This window comes from Poecilia formosa, unplaced genomic scaffold (genome assembly GCF_000485575.1).
Source record: "Poecilia formosa unplaced genomic scaffold, Poecilia_formosa-5.1.2 Scaffold80, whole genome shotgun sequence".
Classification (NCBI taxonomy): Eukaryota; Metazoa; Chordata; class Actinopteri; order Cyprinodontiformes; family Poeciliidae; genus Poecilia; species Poecilia formosa.
The window spans coordinates 866,418-887,009 of record NW_006800019.1 but is presented as its reverse complement, the minus strand read 5'-3'; the positions used below and the strand labels follow the sequence as shown (position 1 = coordinate 887,009).

At 39.3% G+C, this 20,592-nt stretch overlaps 2 protein-coding genes across 4 annotated transcripts; both read left to right on the top strand.

The window, feature by feature from the left end:
* The first annotated feature begins 108 nt into the window (after positions 1–108).
* Positions 109–7,216, top strand: LOC103141125 (dnaJ homolog subfamily C member 22-like). Its single transcript, XM_007556589.2, has 4 exons — positions 109–3,736; positions 4,200–4,803; positions 4,889–5,181; positions 5,261–7,216. The coding sequence occupies exons 2-4, from the start codon at positions 4,257–4,259 to the stop codon at positions 5,435–5,437; spliced, it is 1,017 nt and encodes a 338-aa protein (XP_007556651.1). The 5' UTR covers positions 109–3,736; positions 4,200–4,256; the 3' UTR covers positions 5,438–7,216.
* A 24-nt stretch (positions 7,217–7,240) lies between these two features.
* On the top strand, positions 7,241–19,955 carry ikzf4 (IKAROS family zinc finger 4). Of its 3 annotated transcripts, none has more exons than XM_016673694.1 (8): positions 7,241–7,328; positions 10,697–10,751; positions 12,477–12,584; positions 12,720–13,019; positions 13,097–13,291; positions 14,807–14,941; positions 15,040–15,171; positions 16,540–19,955. In XM_016673694.1, the coding sequence occupies exons 2-8, from the start codon at positions 10,712–10,714 to the stop codon at positions 17,358–17,360; spliced, it is 1,731 nt and encodes a 576-aa protein (XP_016529180.1). In that variant the 5' UTR covers positions 7,241–7,328; positions 10,697–10,711; the 3' UTR covers positions 17,361–19,955. The 3 variants fall into 3 exon arrangements, with proteins under 3 accessions (XP_016529180.1, XP_016529179.1, XP_016529178.1); XM_016673693.1 differs by having other exon boundaries at positions 7,319–8,101; positions 13,124–13,291; XM_016673692.1 differs by having other exon boundaries at positions 7,319–8,101.
* Positions 19,956–20,592: the final 637 nt, after the last annotated feature.

Genomic DNA, 20,592 nt, shown 5'->3' with positions numbered 1-20,592 from the left:
TTAAGGCTTAAAAAATGTGATATTACTTGATATTGATTTTAACTAAAACTCATAAATGATATGATTTTAGCTTCTATAAAAAACAAAAGCTTTCAATTCTCGCCCATTTTAACAGTGCAAGAAAAAAAAACAAAAAAACTAAATTATTTGGAGATGAAGTCACAACATCTCAGAAAAATATGTCATTGCTGAAAACCAGGATAATAATTCTGATTAAGATCAACCTAAGAATTGAAAACATAATTTAAAAGTTGTTGTGATGACGACTGCGATTCAACGTGTTGTGCAGCTTTTGTGCAAAAACATTGGCTGATAACTGGAATGGGACAATTCTGAGCTTGAACCCAAAGAATTTCTGGCATAACTTCGTCAACTCTCATTGTTCATGGATCGGGTCAAAGACCTGATAAGACGGAGACATCAGCAACACTTGAATTGCTGAGAAACAACTTAAGTGGTAGACCAATGCATTTCTCAGCATTTTAAGTGTTACTACAGTCTGCTTCACCATAATAATTATGAGCACGAGTTGAAACACTGAATATTTTTGATCAATGAATGTACCAGTCATTTAGAAGGGATTTTCAGAGGAAACGTTTTTCTTTTTTTTCTCACAAAGACATGTCAGATATTGACCATTGAGTGGACTTCAGTAAATACCTGAAAAGCTTAACATATTGCAGCAAAGTCGCTCTGTTTAGGGGTTTTGAACAATCAACCACTTACAGGACATCCCGGATTTGGAAATTTCAGGATTAAGGAAGGGGTTCACATTTTCCAGGGAACAGACGCCGAGGCTGATGTTCACAGTTACTAATGCTAACCTTGCTAATCATGCTGACTGATAAGATGCTTGAAAAAGCTTAAAATGTCAGCTTCAAATAATTTTAAGTATTTGAACTTTGTTTAACTCATCTGCTTCTAATATAAAATTATTAATCATCACCCACAGCATCCTATATTTCTGAGCACTTATAATACAAAGAAATCAGATTAAGATGAAACCAGTGTTGGCAGGTCAAAAGCTTTATAAAAACCAGGAAACAGTTATGGGAAACAAATCTTTGATCATTGTATTTCTTATGCATTACTACTAAATTTTGATCAAATAATATGCCATATCAGGTCATTAAAATTTTGGATTTTGTTTTTTTTTTTTTTCTGTTATTAATCATTCAGATTATTCATGGCAAGCACAAAGTTATCACACATATAATTAATGTATCCATAAATGCCGACATAATCTCCAAAGAGATAACCTGTGCTTTCCCCCCCTGTATCATTATATAATGGTCTTACATCTTTGTCTGATCCTAACTGCATAGATTTTGCTCATCCCTTCATATCCTGGGATGCAATGCGCTTACAGAAATAAACAAACTTGAGCAAAACCGCAAGGTCAACATTGTCCTTATTGATAAATTGGTGTTTCAGCAACATCTTAGCTTTCAGGAGCGGATCTGTCGGAGGGGGACCTGAATGTTTTATATCGGGTTAAAGTTCTCTGCCTTGCTGCAACGGAGGAGATCGAGCTGCAAAGTCTGAAGTTCAACATGAGGTGTGGTTTTAAACAAAGCCGCGTCAGGCACAAGAGCAAGCAGCATAGTTATAGAAAATTATATACACAGGGCTAAAACAGACAATAATGCAATACTGCTACGGCTGCATTTGTCTTGTAACGAATACAGTGAACGTGACTAAAAAAAAGAAAAATAAGTCAGGTTAAACAACTGTAATTTAGAGAGAGGCTAACACAGACCTTTTAACAAGGTGACTTTTTGCATGTGAAAAGACAGCATGCTATATTGTCAGTGACGAGCCCCCGTACTCCCCCCCCACCCCCATTTAACTCGTCAACCAACGGTTGCTTCACTTTTAGCCCAGCTTTACTTACTATCGTCTCTCGGACGCGGTTGTGGAAAAGTTGCTCCCTAATCGACACTTCGTCCGTTTCCATCCTCTAAAAACCATGCCACTGCCCTGAGCCCTGAAGCCGCTGAGAGGGCCAGTTTGATTAAAAATGTTGAACCGGTTGCATCGTCGCAAGTCAGCAACGGATGTATCAGTTGGTTAGAAGGGCTGAGTTTTAAAAATCGGATACAGCTACCCTGATCAAAACCGGGCGGGGCGGGGACATTGGGGCGGGGCTTAGCACCAGAATGGATCCCATTGATTGGTCGAGGCAGCTGCCAATCAGAGCTAAACTTAAAGAGGTTATTTGGCTTACAGATGTTCTGTGTATTTTTCCTAAGTAGCAAAAAATTAAAAAAAAGAGCACATATCTAGTAGCAAGACGATATTTGAATTGAAAAGAACTAATTTATGTATCATAATTATTTACACCATGATAGTTAGAGGAAATCTGTTTAACATTTGTTTTTTTTTGTGTTTGAAATTTTGCACACCCCAAATGACATTTTTATTGTTAACAAAAAACCCATAAACTTTAAAGCATCTTCTTAATTACATTCATCCATACATACATTTTCTTATAAGACTAGGATAATGAGTAACTTTATGAAGAAGGCTGCCTCAGTTCTGGGAGTTGTTCTGGAGTTTCTAGAGCTGATTGTGCTATAAAGAAATCTCTGAAATGAAAAACATCATAAAGAACCATATGCATCTTCTTTGCAACACAGCAATCTAGCAATAGAGAGTCACCAGTGATACACATCTTCAAATCTAATTAAGGACAGGCTGCTGTTGCAAAAGAACCTTGAATAATAAGGATTATTAAACCATAAAATTTTATATTGGGATCAATGAAATATTATTGAATTAAATTAAACTGAACCTAATTGAACAAATGTGCTCGATGTGTGTCAGACGTCGGAACTCAGATCAAGAAATTAAGCCTCCCCCTCCAGGTTGCAACCCAAAAAATGAAAAGCAGAAGGTTAATCAATTGTTGTGATGCTACTGCTAAAAAAAAATATACACTTATAACAACATGTGTTTTTCATGTTTCAATTCAAACTCTAAAATGAATATGATTTCAAATAAATATTGTGCAGCATGGACGCCACAGATTTAATTGCTCCGATGAGCTTCTTTCAATACATTCCGTATGCATGGGAGTCGACTCAAATACTAGATATTGGGTGGAAGGTAAGATGAGGCTTGTTGGAGAGCTTTGGAATTCCCAGTCTGAATTTGGACCTCAGGGACATTTCTCAGAAACTCTGACTTCAAAGTATACATAAAAAACCACCTAGATAATTGTTAGTGTAAATAAAACAAAGGAACAATGCAGCAGAAAACCTCTGCTTTTCAAAACACCAGGGCTTTACAATCGAAGCAACATGCATAATTATTAAAAAAAAATAAATTATATTGCTAACATTCTTGATTGATGTAGAATGTTTTGCATTTTATTATTGCTGGTTAATCAGCTGCATCTTTGACAAGTGTTTCTCATTTTTACCACTGGAAAACATTTGAAACTATTTTTGAATGTACTGAATTGTCTCAGTCAATATTTTAGCAGCCTATTTTTCCTTCAAGGCTTCTAATAAATTAAAAATATTCAAAGCTTATAACATTAGCATCCTGTTTTCAAAAATCAAGCACTTTGTTTTTATTCCGTCAGTCATTATGACGTTCTGTATCTGGGCTGCTGTGTAATCTTATTGTCATGATCCAAAGTCCAACTGTTGCAACAACGTGCTGCAACTTCAACAGCGGAAACCACTGAAAAGGATTTCTCAGGATAAGGATTTTTTAAACTACGGACTACGTAAGTAAAACGTCCTTTATGACACAAAGCCAAGTACTAAATACGTGAAAGGAACAGATGGGCTTGGTGAATAGAGAAAGTTGGTTGAAATCTTTTTTCTTTTCTTTTTTTCAGTCTACTTAGCGAGGTCATATGATTCTTTTTCAACGGCATTAATTTCTGGGGATGTCAAAGTAAATGACTTGATGATTATGAGCAAAAATAAACCCCATTTATATAACATATTAATCCAAGTAGGGACATGAATCACAGAGATTAAAAATCACTCTGACTTTTCTGCCAGAAATGACTGGAACAGCTGGCAGATAAGATCAGGAAATCACGGCATGTGGCATCATGTGAGTTTCGGAATAGCTCACATGGGTTAGTCCTTCCCCCCCAAAAAAACTCAGTCCTTCTTAATAACAATCTTTAAAACACTCTCAAATGTGAAAGCAGACATAATACTGTCACTCCATTGCAGGAACTAAACAAGGATGACAGCTCACAAGAGCAGGAACTGATCCACTGCTACAACAGCATGGTGAAGAGAGTCCTAGTAGCCTACGCCCTGTGGGCGATGGGTGGGCCTTTGGGTCTTCACCATCTCTACTTGGGAAGAGACAGCCATGCTCTGCTGTGGATGCTAACTCTGGGAGGTTTTGGCTTTGGCTGGGCAAGAGAGTTCATACGTATTCCAGCTTACGTCAGCGAGGCTAATCGAGATACAGAAAAAGAAAGATGGCCGCCCAAAGAGGGACTCCCACCTGCCAGCCCCGTCAGATTTGCTGGGCAGGTGTGTGTTGGGATCTACTTTGGCATGGTGGCTCTCATTGGACTAAACTCCCTCAGTTTCTTCTACTTGATCGTTCTGCCCCTAAGCGTGGGCGCAGGGGTTCACTTGGTGTCCAATGTTGGTCAACAGACTGCCGATCTCCAAAAAACCCTCACTGCCTGTCTTGTGACATCACCGATATTCTACGGCAGCTCTCTTTCACCTCTTCCTATAAGCTTGGCTGCTAGCATCACTGCTGCACAGCACCGCAGGTTCAAACCTCCGAAAGCCCCTGGCAGCCAGCAGAAACTAGGTGAGCTCCTTTTCGTACTCAAAGATCCCTTACTTGAATTTATAAAACTCAGCTGAAACAACGTTTTCCTCCACGTTTCGTTCAGGTCCACGGCTTTACAGGATTGGTCTAGCTTGGCTTGCCTTCTCTGCTCCACTGGGTTATTGTTTTTTTTACAACACTACGGCCACACTGTATTACCTGTCTGACTCAATAGCTGCACTGCTGGATATTTTCTGGTTCCTGCCTTGGCTCAGAAGTGTGCTGGAATACTTTCTTTTAATGCCGTACCGCATCCTGTGTGCACTGACTGGAGGGGGATACCACGAAGAGGCTTGGAGGAAGGTGCTGGAAATACTGCTGAAAGAGTACACACACAGAGAAAAAGAGGCGCTAAAGGTGAGCAGGCTATGAACGATGAGTTAATACGTCCATGCCCGGTTGACGTTCTCTTTGTGTTTGAATGTTTGTACTCTAGGTGTTGTCATTGGAGACAGAGGCGTCTCTGGAGGAAATAACTCGAAGCTACAGGGAGCTGGCCAAGACATGGCATCCAGACCACAACCCTAACAACGATGCTGAGAAAATGTTCATGAAGGTCCAGGAAGCTTATGAGGTCTTGATGCGATGGCACAAACCCCAGAGATTCAAATAGTAGTGCTATTTTTCTTACAGATTGGCCATCATTGAGTTTCATTTAAAAAAAAAAAGAACTGTTTATGGGTATGTGACAAATCATTTGTACAGAGATGTATGTCTTGTTTATTGAGCATCTCTCATTTGCAGTTCCTACAATAAATCTTCAGTTGGTTTCAGATACATTTTGCAGGGTTTGCAGGACATGTTATGTTGGTATGCATTTCTTAAGCAAGGTTTGAGTGCTCCTTGTTTGTTTGTTTGGAAGATACATCATCATCACCATCATCAATCCTTGTGGACTGATGGAACAAGAAAAGTGTCTAAAATATCAATGTCCACTGTTGCATTTGCTGCCATCCAGGGAAATTGACCTGTCTCTACATCGTCCATGCGTTTGGAAATTTGGTTGTTTTTTGTTTTTATTAGGCAGGCAGCTTCACATGTTCCACTGGATTGGGATGGCACCAAACACCATTCTGCCTTCATCTTCATGTTGTACATGCAGATTCACATTTGGGCCTTTTTCTGCATGTAAATCCCATTTCATCCTCATTATTTCTTTCAGTTCTGTGTTCTGAAAGGAAGCGTGCTTTGAAATCTACCTTGATGGGTTTTTTTTTATTATTATTTAATTTTTAGAACTTTCCGATTTGGTAAGATTTAGGCTGTAGGTAAAATTAAATGAGAAAACTCAACCCTTTTTTCCACACCTTGTGTTCTTTTGCCTTTCCTCCTACACCCAAAACCATGCATGTTATGTTAATTGCAGGTTCTAAATTGAACTAAGGTATGAATGCATGTATGAATGGCTGTTTCTGACACCTGTCTCTATTATGGCCCTGAAAAGGACTTGTCACTCGTAAACGTTGTAGTCTGTATGTCTACTATTGCCCAGCAGACATAGAAACCAGCTTGCCCTGTGACACTGAACCTAACATAAAGCAATTATAGACAATAAATGGATGGATACATTTTTCATCTGGCATGATCTCTTGATAGAATTATGTTTCCTGTCAGTCAGAGAGATGCAACACCTTGTATGGCCTCCTGTCATTCTCTTTTAACTTCACACTCATTTGAAGACTTATATACTTGTGCAGGTATTGGTTTCAGAAGTGCAAAAGATAAGATAATTCTTTAATTCTATTGTTTCGCTGTGTGATTTAAAAATGTTTTCTCTATTAGGTATTAAAAGAGTATAGAGCAGAAATGTCAGATCAATTATCTGGAGCTATGTTTGTACAAAGCCATGCTGTTTAAATGTATTTTTGTAATTAATATTTCTCTCAAAACCTGAACATCATCCAATTCATAACAGAATTGTACTATGCCTAATGCAATAGAATTTTACACCTGTTTGATTGCGCCAAAAACAACAATTTGCTGCCATCTTGTGGTACAAATGTAATATCAAAAGAAACAACGTCATTACTAATTTTTACCGGCTGTCATAATCATGTATGAGCAGGTACTATATATGTTTACTTATAAGTGTTTATAATGATCAAGACAAGTGCAAATAATAAAAATAATAATACACATTTCGGGCTTTTACGTAAAACTTGTTGCTGGTTTGTTAGACTGATGCTGCTCGAGAACACACATTCTCGCTGGGATTGTGTAATTTCTACGAGCCCATGTTGTTATGAAACTATAAACGTCAACATATTGTTTGTGTCCCATGTGTGTATCGATGCATTCGACAATCACTGGATCAACAGCTCTGTCTGTATCCCAGCATGGGCCCGGAAGTTGTTTGGGTTTCAGGTGAAAAAAAAAAGACGAAAAAAAGAAAGAAGGGAAGACAGAAAGAGAAAAAAAAAAAGATCCCAGGGATGCTGCCGTCGCTGGGGAAAACAAACAAGCAGGCAGACAATTAAGGAAGGAGCGCACCGATCGACCTGCAGGTAAGGACGAGGACTCCGCCGCCCATCCGTCGCCGCTTGATCGGCGTGTTTTTGAATAGTTGCTGCGGGTGAATGCCATTTGTCGTGTGGTCGGGTGCCATAGCAACGGCTCGTGAGAAACATATAGCCCAGGTCGGTTTGACGCGCTCGGTGTTGGATGACAGCTGCGTTCATGCGGACAATTCGCTCAGTCGCAACTCCTGCAACACACTGCCGCCGCCGCCGCGTCTCGCCGCGTCTCGCCGCTGTCTGGAGCCGTGCGTGAGCTGATCGGACCAGAAATCCTCCGAGAAGGCTAAAACAAGTAGCCGCGGATGCTCTGAGAGAGAGAGAGAAAGAGAGAGAGAGAGAGAGAGGAAGAGAGAGACAGAGAGAGTGAGGCATGACACTTATCTGGAAACATATATGATCCAATGCACACTCGACAATCTGAAGGCCAGAAAGGATTGTAAGGCAAGGGTTGGTGCCGATGCGCGTCCCCTTGTCTTTATTTATCTCTGTTATTTTATTTTAATCGCCGTGCCCCGGTGCGTCTCCCGACTGCATCAGTGCCTGTTGCTTCCCATGCGGGGCCAATGCCAGGATATTAATTCTCCCTGAGATGTGCTGTCTCCGCCTCCCCCTCTCTCCAAAGTCAATGTCCACTGTTGTCATCCATTTGAGCGAGAGGTGCTGCCGCCTTGTACATCTTGGTCTGTTTCCGTTTCCTAACGTGAAAGCTCCGTCTGCTCCCAGTGAACATAAACATGTTGGCGGCTATGTCTAAAGACAACGTAAGTCAGCAAGAAAGTGTCTGGTCTCGGTGTATCTATCTGTGTCACTTGGTTATTGGATAACTGTTTTATGTAACGTGCACTATATGCCCCTTATTGTTAATTATTTGGCAATTATGCATGAAGGAGGTGGACAGAGTAGGAATAAATGAGAAATGGGCGAAAGACCTGTTTAACCTTAACTAACAAAAATCTGAAAATCAGAATAAATATAATATAATATAATATAATATAATATAATATAATATAATATACAAAATATTATATGATTGTTTCTATGTTAAAATATGAGTCCTTTACAGTCTACTCTAGTTTAGCTCTGGCTGGTTCAGATGTCCAGGTGTTTAGGTGACCATTTTCATAATTTCTTTGATATTTATTTAACTCTACAAAAACTTTAAAGCTCCATGATTATTTAAAAGACACAAAATGAACTTCAAGTGCATGTTAGAACTCTTTACTAAAATAATAATAAAAAAAAAAAGTCTGGCAATCTCATGCCTGAGTTGTTGTGGGAAGAAAATTAAATAATTTAGAGTCAGACGGTCTATTCAAAACTTCAGAGGGTAACAAACCAGTCTGTGACCAATGTTAGCTGTTTAGTGCAATGTTTAATCTTAATAAATAGTTTCATTTAAGATCAAAATATTAAAATAGAGAGGAAATAAAACCAAAAATCTTTCAAAAACATGCTCTGACATTACTCACCTTGGACTGTTAACAAAAATGTCCCGGCTCCCTCCATGTTAAACTCTAAAAAAGAAGGTTGGTTCACATATAAAAAAAAAAGAAGGTTGGTTCACATATAATTAATGATTTTATATAGTGATATATAAAATCATTAATTAATTAAAAATACATAAAAATAAAAGATTTGGAAAAAGTTTCTTGTGCTCCACTGAAAAGTGGACATTTTAGATAACCTTTAAGTATCTAATAACAGTTAGGACTAAAGAGAAAACAAGGATTTGTTCTTAATAAGGAATTTGCAATTGGAAAATGATGTGTAAAGATCCAAACTGTTTTGCTTTTCAAGTTGCACTGCTGTAAAAAGATATCGGTCCAGATAGCTTCTGTTCTGGTTTCTATGTCACAGCTAAATGTTTCAGATCATAGATAACCTCAGTACATGGAAAAAGTGGTTTTCACATGATGATTCCATTTAGTAATAAAGTTATCCAAGCCAACCCTTTGTAAAGAAGAATTTCCTCCTCTTGTTAAATCGAGACTTAACTGTCACAAACTCCCTTTTTTTTAAAAAAGAGATGTGTTCAAGCTCCTTATTTATACCCAGTTCTCGTTACTGTCTGGCATTTATAATCAGGAGATCAAGTAGAACAACTGACATCATGAAATAAGTGAGAAGCTCTTTAACGTATCTCACTCTGATCTAAAGATTTTCAAGAACAGATCAGTAGCAATATCGCTAAGATCAATCAGTCTGCCAACAAAACAGTCCAAAATTCTGACAGTCTTTGGATACTTTGCTGCCCACAGCACCAAGACAACTTGTCATATCTGATGGAACCATCAATTATGTTCTCAACCTGAATATACTGAAGGAGTAAATCTGACCATTAGAAATGGAAGATATGGACTTTAAAAATGTTATCACAATAATTTGTGGCACTTATTGCAATAATTATAAAAGTAATGATAAAAAAATGCATCAGTATAGTCTTTATTACCATCCACACAAAATGGTGCAAATGCACCACTAATCGTTCATTTAAAAAAAAAAAAAGTATTTATGTGGTGCTTTTGTAAAACCAACATTGGAAATAAAGATCTTTCAAATAGCAAAAGTAAGAATCCCAACCAAACCGATAGTTTTCAGGTTATGCAAACATCATGAATTCCTGAAATAACTGAAATGATAACTTTTGTTTTTCATGATAGCAATAAATGGTATAATAATTTCCCATCCCAGCCAACCATTAGTTTGTGACCATGAGTAAAACTTAATTCCCATTCATCCATCCATCCATGATTGATTGATTTATTTACTTTTTTCGTTTTAGTACACTCATTGAAAAACATCTTTCAGCAAACATCATGTTTAACTTCATTAAGACAAAAAAAAAAAAAACAGGTCAAAATTTTTACATTTTTAAGTTTAAAGTAGCTTATTTGAACAGACTTCTTAAAATATGTTATCAGCTAACTAATGTGTAACCTCATGTTGAAAATAGTCTTCATTTGCCCTGCAACCCCCTAAACCTTTTTTTTTTTGTGTGTGTTGGTTTCAACTCCTCCTTTGACACTGTTTACCAGACGATTTGTATAAATGTCAGGCCTTTCATTATCATTTGCTAGACAGAGGAGGTTCACCAGAATACAGAAACAGTCAGATATAACTCAGGTTCAAAAAAAAAACCCCAAAAAAAGGTAGCGTTTTTTGAAGTGAATTTGATATTCGACAATCAGTGTTATACTGAATACAGTGTTCTGCATTTGCATCCACCAACTGATTAGTATATTTTTTTTATTAACTATAGCTAAGGTATTTATTTTTAATACTTTATAAAATATATTTTGTTTCATTTTTAAAAAAAGAAAATATCATGAATTGAAACGTGTGTTTTATTGTTACAGGCATCTGGTGAGAGAATGAATGCTGATGAATGTAATGGACGCTCATATTCACAAGGTAAATCTAAACATTTATATATGCGTGTGTGTCTTTTGTACTGAAAAAAAGTTTAAAACTCTTTTAAATTTTCTTAAAATTTGATGCTAAGGACTAGATTTTTGAATTTGTTCAGCAATAATTCTCAAGCATTTTGGAGAGTTTTTCCAAAATCTTTCTCTTTTTTTGGGCTTTTGATCCTTTTTTTAAAGTTTTCTCTTTAATTCTTGTACATTGTTGGACAATTCAGTCAAAAAAAAAAAGGTTTCAGGACAAATAGGGGAAAAGCAATTAACCATGGTATCTGGATTCAAGAAATTAACAAGATATGAACTTGACCTGTTTGCTGAAGTGCCTTTAACGTTTGTAGGGAATTAATGCCAAATAAATAAACTAAATTAAACAAATCTACTGCTGGTGAACTGTAACAGAAAGTCAAATCTTTAAGAAGTGAGAGAGGATCCAGCAAATGCCTAACCTAAAGGATGGATCATCAGACAAACAATTAAGTTGACAGTATTATAGGAATCATCTTGCTGCTAAAATGCAATCAAATATAAATAGTTTATTAGTAAATGCATTTGTTATATTTAGAGGCTTTCCTTGAGGAGATGATTAGTTTGGGGATTTAGCATCCACAGATAAAAATCACAAAGTTCTTTTCAAATACAGAAAATAAAACATGATTAAAAAGTCCAAAAACTCATTCAATTATACAAATAATTTAGACGAAAGATAACATGTATTTGAAAAAGATTTTTGAACAAAAATGGCTGCTTTTTGTAATGACTCAAGAATCTGAAGGCAATCTAAAAACAAAGGAAGATCATTCAACAGTTTAGGTCCAATATTCTGAAAGAAGTGATCCTAACAACTTTTCCATCTAGACTAGACAGGAGAGATGCGAGTTCTTCTGTTTTGGTCCAGTTAACGGTTCTGCTGCAGAGGTTTTTGGACCAGAGTACTGCTTTCTTGATACATCCAGAAAGGCTGTTGCAGTAGTCAGGACGAGCGAAAACATATGCATGAATGATCATCTCAGTTCAGTGTGTTGATAATACCAACCTTCTCAATTTGGAGATATTTTAAATGATTAAATCTCTTTGGGACGAGTTATTCTGAGCAACCTTCAAGAGACATTGACTGAAAGCAACACCTAAATTCTTCAAGTTTGGCTTAACAGCATAATCTTTTGCCTGTTCAGAGAATCCTTGCTCTTCAGGACAATGATCAGCAGAGACATGCTTTTCTTTTCAGAATTCAAATAAAGCAAGTTTTTTTGTTATTTTTTTTTTTTTACCAATTTGTAATTCTGAATAAGATGTATGGCTAAATGTCGTCTTAGTAAAAATTACATTAAAAAAACTATCTGGGAAAAAAAAAAAAAAAATATATATATATATATATATATCCAAAGGGGGAAAAATAAACCCAAAAACAGAGCCAAGAGGTACCCCAAACAAACAAAAAAATCTCTTAAAAATGCTTAGTTATCGGGTAACAACCGAATTAAATTAGAATCAGAGCAAAACATTTGTTATTCAGAGAAATACTGGGTAAAGATATTTTGTAAGAGTAAAAATGTTCAACAATTTTAAGAAAGTTTGAGTCCTTGGAAAAAACATAAGATATATTGTGAATATAAAGGAATAATTGAATAATCTTTTTCAGAGTGCAGTGGATTCGAAAGAGAAATCTGTGCACCCTTTGCTATGATTGCTTTATTACAATATATTTGTGTTGCAGGTAATGGAGGAGAATCATCAGCAGAGCAGGATTTTTATGCTGGGTTGCGGGCCACTTCTGTAAGATCTCCCAACAGCCAGCAGTCCTCGCCTCACCGCTCCCTAAGTGGTTAGCTTTTGCATCACTTTAAATGATTTCAGTCTTATAATATGTATTGGTTTTTTTTATTATTTAAAGCATGTATTCAAGTTAATGCATTTTCCTTTACCTTTCATTCTACAAAAAAAAAACAAACAAAAACAGACTCCATTAAGGTTGAGCTGTGTAGCGATGAAGAGTCTTCAGGTGCCCGACAGACTGAGAACAAAGAGGCTGCGAGGAGCGACGGCGGGAAAGATGACAAGGTGGGTCCCACTGAAGAAGGAGGTCCAGCGTTTGCTGGAACCGGAGGAGAGAGAGGAAACCTCTACAGTGAGATGGCTACTCCCAATTCGTCCTCACCGGGGCCAATCCGGCTGCCCAACGGGAAGCTGCAGTGCGAGGTGTGTGGGATGGTCTGCATAGGACCCAACGTGCTGATGGTCCACAAGCGCAGCCACACAGGTGAGACGAGCCTTCGGCGACGGCGTTCACGACCAAGCGCCGCAGGCATTAACGCTTTGATAAATAAATTAATGTAGCCCAAACATCCACGCACATGTTTGCAGGCGAGCGACCTTTTCAGTGCAACCAGTGTGGAGCCTCCTTCACCCAGAAGGGCAACCTGCTGCGCCACATCAAACTTCATTCAGGAGAGAAGCCTTTCAAATGTCCCGTTTGCAACTACGCCTGTCGTCGGAGAGATGCTCTTGCTGGTCATCTGCGCACTCATTCAGGTAAATCAGTGAACTAGAATCAGCCTTCAGCTCATAAAAGCCTGTTAAAAAAGGGGCTTTCAGTGGGGTGCTGTGGTGGCGTAGGGGGCAAAGCACAACTTACATAAGGAGGCCTTAGTCCTCAACAAGGCTGTCACAGGTCTGAGTGGTGATGATCTTTGCTGCATATCCTCCCCCTCTCTCATTACTCACTTTCCGGTCTAAACACTCAAATAAAGGTCCAATAAAACCTTAAAAAAGGTCTTAATTTTTTTTTTTACTGTCCACAGAGTCAGTTAAGCAAAGTCTCGCTTCTTAAAACAGCGACATTCATTTGTATCCAGTCCACTTGGATCAAGGCTTCATAGAACCATCTTTCAATGCAGTTAGAACTGATAGTTGTTTCTGACAATGACTCCACCTGCTTTTCATGTAGGGCCTCAAATCATGGACACATTGGATCAGTGGTCTTTGACCTAAATCTGGCTCTGTTTGTACGTTTTGGGTTGCTGTCCTGTTGGAAAGTGGACACCTGGTCCAGTCTCAAATCTTAAGCAATTTCACATCGAGCCTGATTAGCCCGCCTGTCCCTGCTGAAGAAAACCATGAAGCTTTCGCCGGCATGTTTTAGGACCGAAGTTGTGTGAGTCAGCTGGTGTGCGGTATTACCTATTGCGAACAGCATCTTGACTTCTCGCTGCTTTCTTTCTGCCATAAAGCGCTGAGTTTGTGGCCTCAGTCCTGTTGTCCTGTTGGCAGATACTTCTACGTGAGCTGGAAGCCTATTTTCTCTACCTGCTTATTTGTCAGATTATTATTTATCAGATTAAAGAGAGATGAATACACAACACTTTTCAAATTTTTTACTTGTATAATGTTCCTTCCACTTTGCAGTTCCTGTGCGCTCTTAGGCATTGAACTTAATTGATGTTGGTGTATAACCAAGTAAAAGAGTGCTAGAAGTGGGTACACTAACAAGACTGGTCCATTTCTCCTTTCTTTGAAACTCAAAGGAAGTAGGTCTTCATCACAATTTTCTGTAAAGAAAAAAAAAAAAAGAAACGTGACATTTACAGATTTAAAAACAGGAAATCATGTGAGTGCGCTTTCAATTTTGAGAACATACGTGAAACAGCAGGTGTTCACATACAGTGTTGATGCAATAGTTCTGGCTGGATGTGATTGGGTTGCACAGGTTCATTTACAGAGAAACCATCGCTGCGAACTGGATTACAGTGAATTGACGTCAGCGCTTCCGATGGCTTACCAAACTGGAAGGTTGCGGTGAGGGGTTAGGCGGTTCTTTTACCGTCACTTTCGGGCTTCAGAAGTCGATCTCAGGAATTTCTAATCGAAGGGAAAATCCAGTCTCATAAGCCAAGAAGATATTGGCGCTACTTCGTCAGTAAAAATCCCCTCCAATAGACGCACGAAATCTCTAACTTTCTGTCATGAATAGTCTACATTTTTATTGGTTTGTTACGTCTCTGGCTCCTCGACAAGCAATCGCTAAAATGTTTTCCCTCTGATTTTCAGTTTCTTCCCCGACAGTGGGAAAACCTTTCAAGTGCAGCTACTGTAGTCGCAGCTATAAGCAACAGAGCACACTGGAGGAACATCTGGAGCGCTGCCATAGTTACATGAAGACTCTGGACTCTCAGATGCCACCTGGTAACACGTCGCGCATAGAAGAAACCCAGGCCCTTCATGAATTAACATGTACTAGTTCAGGTGTCAGTGTCATTAAGCTTGGGCTTCTCCCTGTGCAGGTGAAGAGTCTGTAAATATGGAGAGCATCACCAAACCCGTGCTGCAGCCGTCCAATGAGAAAAGGCCGTTTGTGGATAGACTGACTGTCAGCATAACCAAACGAAAGAGGTCAACACCACAGAAGTTTTTGGGTGAGCTCGTTTTGACGCCGTCATACCTCGGATTTACCTCACCAGTCAAATGTTTGCATGCACTCATCAGCAGCAGGACAATATCATTTTGGACGTTTCATATTGCAGTTGACAGATGTGTCTCCTGAGGTGATATGATTATACAACCACCTCAATGCAATTTGGAAACAAGAACTTGATTAATTGTGAGGAGGATTTTCTTTTTCAAAATATGGCGTCACAGGGTCAAGGATATTCACTCACCCCCCAAATAATAACAACATGAAAGTAACAAAAACAAACTTCCAGCATAATTCTGACTAGATATTTGACCATTTGTCTTGGCAGAACTGGGAGATCTCCTTCAGATTGATTAGTTATCTACGATAGATCTGGCTTTAAAAGATAGACCATGTTTGTTCTTATGAATATGAGCTGAAAGCCGTTCCAGAAGTCGATGTTAGCTTGCTTCATCTGCTCCAAAATCAGTTTTGGATCATCCTGTGGGAACAGGCAATTATTTTAGCCCTCAACCTGAAGTGAAACGGAGGAATATAGAGGTAGTCCTCCTGTATTATTTCATTCACTTTGTTGGATATGAGAGTATTTTTGAGAGGGGGAAAAGACCCTCAGCATTATTAGGTCATTGTTTGAAAACCAAAAATTGACTCCTCATACTTCCTCTTAGCCATAAATAACTTTTAGCTTAATCTTTTGTCTTATCTGGCGATGAAACTTTTCTCCATAAGAGATTTGGACTGTCCATCTAAGCAACTGTAAATTTCATTCAAGTTTTCAGGCGTTTATTTTGTAACTTCGTTCTCGGTCAGCAGTCTCTCAGTCCATGTCGATGTTAAATGTGCTTCAGTGTAAATGGCGACAGTGGTGTTGTAGCAGTCTCCAGATCAGATTATGCTGACCATAAACTGATCAGATTATGCTGATCATACCCAATCTTAACCAGTTTCCTTTCCACAAAGGTAACAGTTTGGGTTGGATGAGTGAAAAGTTTTGACACAGTTTGGTGTTAACTCTTAGGTGTGGCCTAAGAAGACTGGCCAATTATCCAGCCAGAGCCAAGACAGGACCCTGATAGCAACAGATGATAGCAACATAATGTTTGTGGCTTCTGTTACATATTAGCTATGCACAAAGAGACATTTGCTCTGTTTTCAACATGCAACGTTGTTCAATGTGCTGTACCTGATTAAATACATTTGAATCGAATGATTAAAAGAAGAACGTTTGCATCCCAGCATTAGAGTGCTGGGTGCAAGATGGTGACTTCATGTAAAATGACAAGAACCGCTGGGTTAAACCATCAAACATTATCACTCTGTGTGAAGTTCCACCCTAGACAGAATTCATTAATCCACATTTCTTTTGCAGGAGAAAAGCACATGCACCTTGAACCACCAGAAGCACCTTATGAACTGTCCTCTGGCTCTGAAAAGGAAGGGGATCTCCTGAGCTCCCACTCTGCTGGAGACTCATCTGGTCTGGTTAGTTCACACCTCCACTTCGCAAGAAGTAAAGCCGAGAGCCAGGAGTCGCCCTCGCTGCATCCGCTCCATCCTGGCTTTGTGGCGGAGCTCCGAACCGTTGTGGGTTCCCTCAGCAGTGGCGTGGTTCCCCAGGGCCCCCGAGCCCACGGCGCGATCGGGCTCGCAGCGATGTCCCTCGGCCTCCCTGGGCGGGAGGCAGGCGAAGCCCGGGACGACCAGCCCTCGGCGCACAGCCACACCACCTCGCCCAACGGCTGCCCCGACTCTACGGACACAGAGAGCACAGCGGAAGAGCAGAGCACAAGGGCTACAGCCCCTACAAGTACCTCCAACAACCATCACCTCCACTATCTGACCCCAGCACTGCCCCGCGGCCACCCCACCATCAGCCCCAGCCAGGCCAAAGATTTGGACGCGGAGTGGGACAGAGGGGGTCCCGTTCTCCCGGGTGTTGTAAAGAGAAACCCCGGCTCGCCTCTCTCCTCCAGGAACAATTTCCAAGTTTTGGACAGTGGGGGCAGGCCTGTGCGCTCCTTCTACTGCCGGCACTGCTGCATCCTCTTCCTGGACCACGTCATGTACACGATCCACATGGGCTGCCACGGCTTCCGCCAGCCCTTCGAGTGCAACATCTGCGGGCATCCCAGCCAGGACCGCTATGAGTTTTCCTCTCACATCAGCCGTGGAGAGCACCAGGTGGGCTGAGGACAGGCGGTTGCACAAGGAGGGGTAGACAGCTATAATCTAAACGGGGGCTCATGTTTGTTCTGCACCAGATCAGCTATTTTAAATCCCTAGTTTAAGTCAAATAAATCCTGAGCTTGCTGTGGATTTATATCCTACATGCCACAGGTGAGCAAAAAACCCCCATCTTTTTAACGCATCAGTTAGATTAGCTTAGACAAATCGAATTGTGTAACTGATTGCACTCCCTTATCAAATCACATGGCAAACTACAGGTTTTGCCTCAGAAGTGCCTTCTTTGGGGATTTCCTCTGAACACACACACACACACACACACACACACACACACACACACACTCACACACAACACAAACACACACCCACACTAAAAGAAACAGTGGAGAACTGGTGCTCAAGAAACCCGACTAGCTATCCTTTCCTCGGTGACTTTAGAAACGATCACGTCCAAGAGGTCATGTTCACATGCAGTTACTGAAAGCATTTTAAGCATTTATCAAAAAACAGGTTTTATTCAGTACGCACTGAGAGCTTTGCTTCGGCGGCTGAGGAGGGTGCTTTCTGTGTCAGGCGAGCTACATATGCACCGAGAGCTGTGTGCCTCTGAGTGTGGGACGAGCTTCTGACACACAGACGAAGCACAGACGTGGATTGCCTTAACTCCTACAGCGGTAACTGTTGTAGGAACACATATTGTTTACAGCACGGTTCAACAGTGTGCAAAAGCAGGCATGGGCCGGTACGAGGTTATCGCAGTGTCAGATCTTTAAAAAAAAAAAGAAGTAAATACTTTGCTTTGGTGACACCACTGTATTTCCAAGAATAATTTAGGAAAAATCGAATGAAATTATTTATTTTCTTTTAATCAGTGTTGGTTATTTTTGATGTTTTCTGCCTCTTGCTTTCCATAGAGCAGCACTGAACAACGGCAAACTTACATTTGCTGGTTAATTGACAATGTTTCTGCAGGGTGTTTGAAAGTCAAAAAGTCAAAATATTTAGGCCTGAAAAAGTCTTAAAACTGTCCAAATGTCTTACATTGCATGTTTCTATGTGTTAAATTTATACTTGTTACCATTTTTAAAAAATGTTTTTATGACATTTAGCAATTCATAAAAACGTGAAAAAAATCTGACCATGAAGACGTCTTGCTGCAGTGTCACATTATATTTCTATTTATTCTGATTCTCACCCCGACTTTGGCTCTTTAATTCTAATGACATGTCATTAGAGTTGATATTTTGCTTAATACTGAAATAGAGATGATTTATTATGACCACAGAGCCACATTGTTTTAGAGAAGACAATTGGTAGAATGTAGAAAATTACGTTTAGTCGTTGGTTGACGAAGCGGTATAAAAGTATAAAATGTACTTCAACATTTCATACCCGAGAAAACTTTGGTACAAAATGATCAAAACTGCAGTGGTATGAAACGGTGATGGGGTGAAAGGACCAGCAGCCTTAGTAATTATAAAAGACTTAATAGATGTGATGGGTGGAGGCCTGGTATTTTCCATCCTATTTCTTTCCCTGTTATTAACAAAAGGATTAAACTTTGTTGTCAACACTGGAAGGATGGAAGTGCCTTTTCCGAGCAAGATGACCTGCAGTGTGCAGAAATAGGTGGGGGGAGGGGATATCCCAGTGCTGCTCTATGATTTGTGCAAACAGAAAACGAACTCTGCGGTTTCTCCTGCATCTCATTGAAGTGACTTTAAACCATGAAAGCCGTTTGACAAAAGATAGATACGTCGACACCGACGCCCATGCCTAGTGCAAAGCTAACTGTGTGGAACAGAGCCTCAGGATGAAGCTGATTCATTGAGAAAAATTAGGATGAAGTAGGCTTTTAGATTTCAAAAGTGAGCTTTAGGATACTGGTGCAGATCAGACCATGAGCTTCGTCGCTTATAAGAGCCGCGCTGAATGGACCCGGGGTGCTCTACCTCTCTGCAGGACTGCACTTTTTAGAATAGGTTCCCTGCTTACATATGAACGTCTTTACTGAAGCACTTCACTGCTTTACAGAGTTGTTACCTGTGATTGTTCTACTGCACTGATGAATTTAACAGTGACAATAGCCGACCGCCTGGTTTAGGTGGTGGAGTTCTTACTGGAGCCGGCCTTCTGCACCTTGGTTCGGTGGGGGGTTGAACCGTCGGCTCAGCTTAAACAATCTCCCTTTGTGGTTTTGCACTCGGCGGCCGCAGCTGAGATTTTAAACGAGTTCCATAATGTAAGTGATTTAAGAAATTATTTAAAGATGAATTATTAGCAAATCAGTTTGAGTCTCTTCTGTTATTCTCTCACTTGTGATTATCTACTTAGTGTCGTTTGTTTCTGCCTTGGTGTATTTAATCAGCTATATTCCAAATCTTATCCAGCATATTCCTCAAAGTTCATGAAATGTTACCTCCTGCTTCTTTATAGCACCCAAATACCTTATTGCTACAGTATGGTGAATGATTTGATGATGTTAATATCGGGAACATGAAAGAAACCAAACTCAGTATTCTTACTTATTATTGTTGGTTTGCTGCTTTATAGTTTAACCTGAGTTTCTCTACTAGCAAGCAAAATGTACTTGAAAACAGTTTTAAAAAATTATATATATATATATATATATATATATATATATATATGAAATGCACTTGGGTTTGATATGTATGCGTGTGTGTGTTTGTGTGTGTGTGTGTGAATGGACTATAGCATGGGTGCTTGTCATTTTCTGCTTTTACCTGAATTGTGAATTATTTTTGAAATGTGAAGTGAAAACGAGGCATGGGTTTTTATTTGGTCCCCTCCTCGCGATGACTTAATGTTCTAAAAAATAAAAATAAAATAAAAACCCTTTGTGAATGATGTAAAATAACAAAAAACACTTTTACCTCAAAGTTCGAGATGTACAACTGCCTCATTAGTTCAGTAAAACTAGGGGGGAAAAAAGGATTAAAAAAAAAAGGTCATGTCGCTTTCCAAGATGTTTTTGCGGTTACAGATTGCGTGCTCCTTGATATTTTCAAAACTTTTTACTGTCAATAAAGTTGCATTTATTGTAAAAATTTATTCTGTCCAGCTTGACTGATTGCGTCCAACTCTGTGTGCTTAATCACCATAAGAATGATAAAGTTTGATGTTTCAGAAAAAATAATGTTTTATTAGCATTACATTATAAGGACTGCCAAAATTATACTTTTGGCAGATTTAGGGTATTTGAATTGAATTTATTTTT

What these genes read in the sequence shown, in the direction of transcription:
- LOC103141125 (XM_007556589.2), top strand. Translation starts at nt 4,257, where the DNA reads ATGGTGAAGAGAGTCCTAGTAGCCTACGCCCTGTGGGCGATGGGTGGG. An exon ending in TGGCAGCCAGCAGAAACTAG is followed by an intron (nt 4,804 to 4,888) that starts GTGAGCTCCTTT and finishes CGTTTCGTTCAG; the next exon opens with GTCCACGGCTTTACAGGATT. An exon ending in GAGAAAAAGAGGCGCTAAAG is followed by an intron (nt 5,182 to 5,260) that starts GTGAGCAGGCTA and finishes TTTGTACTCTAG; the next exon opens with GTGTTGTCATTGGAGACAGA.
- ikzf4 (XM_016673692.1), top strand. Translation starts at nt 8,075, where the DNA reads ATGTTGGCGGCTATGTCTAAAGACAAC. An exon ending in GCCTCACCGCTCCCTAAGTG is followed by an intron (nt 12,585 to 12,719) that starts GTTAGCTTTTGC and finishes AAACAAAAACAG; the next exon opens with ACTCCATTAAGGTTGAGCTG. An exon ending in TCATCTGCGCACTCATTCAG is followed by an intron (nt 13,292 to 14,806) that starts GTAAATCAGTGA and finishes TCTGATTTTCAG; the next exon opens with TTTCTTCCCCGACAGTGGGA.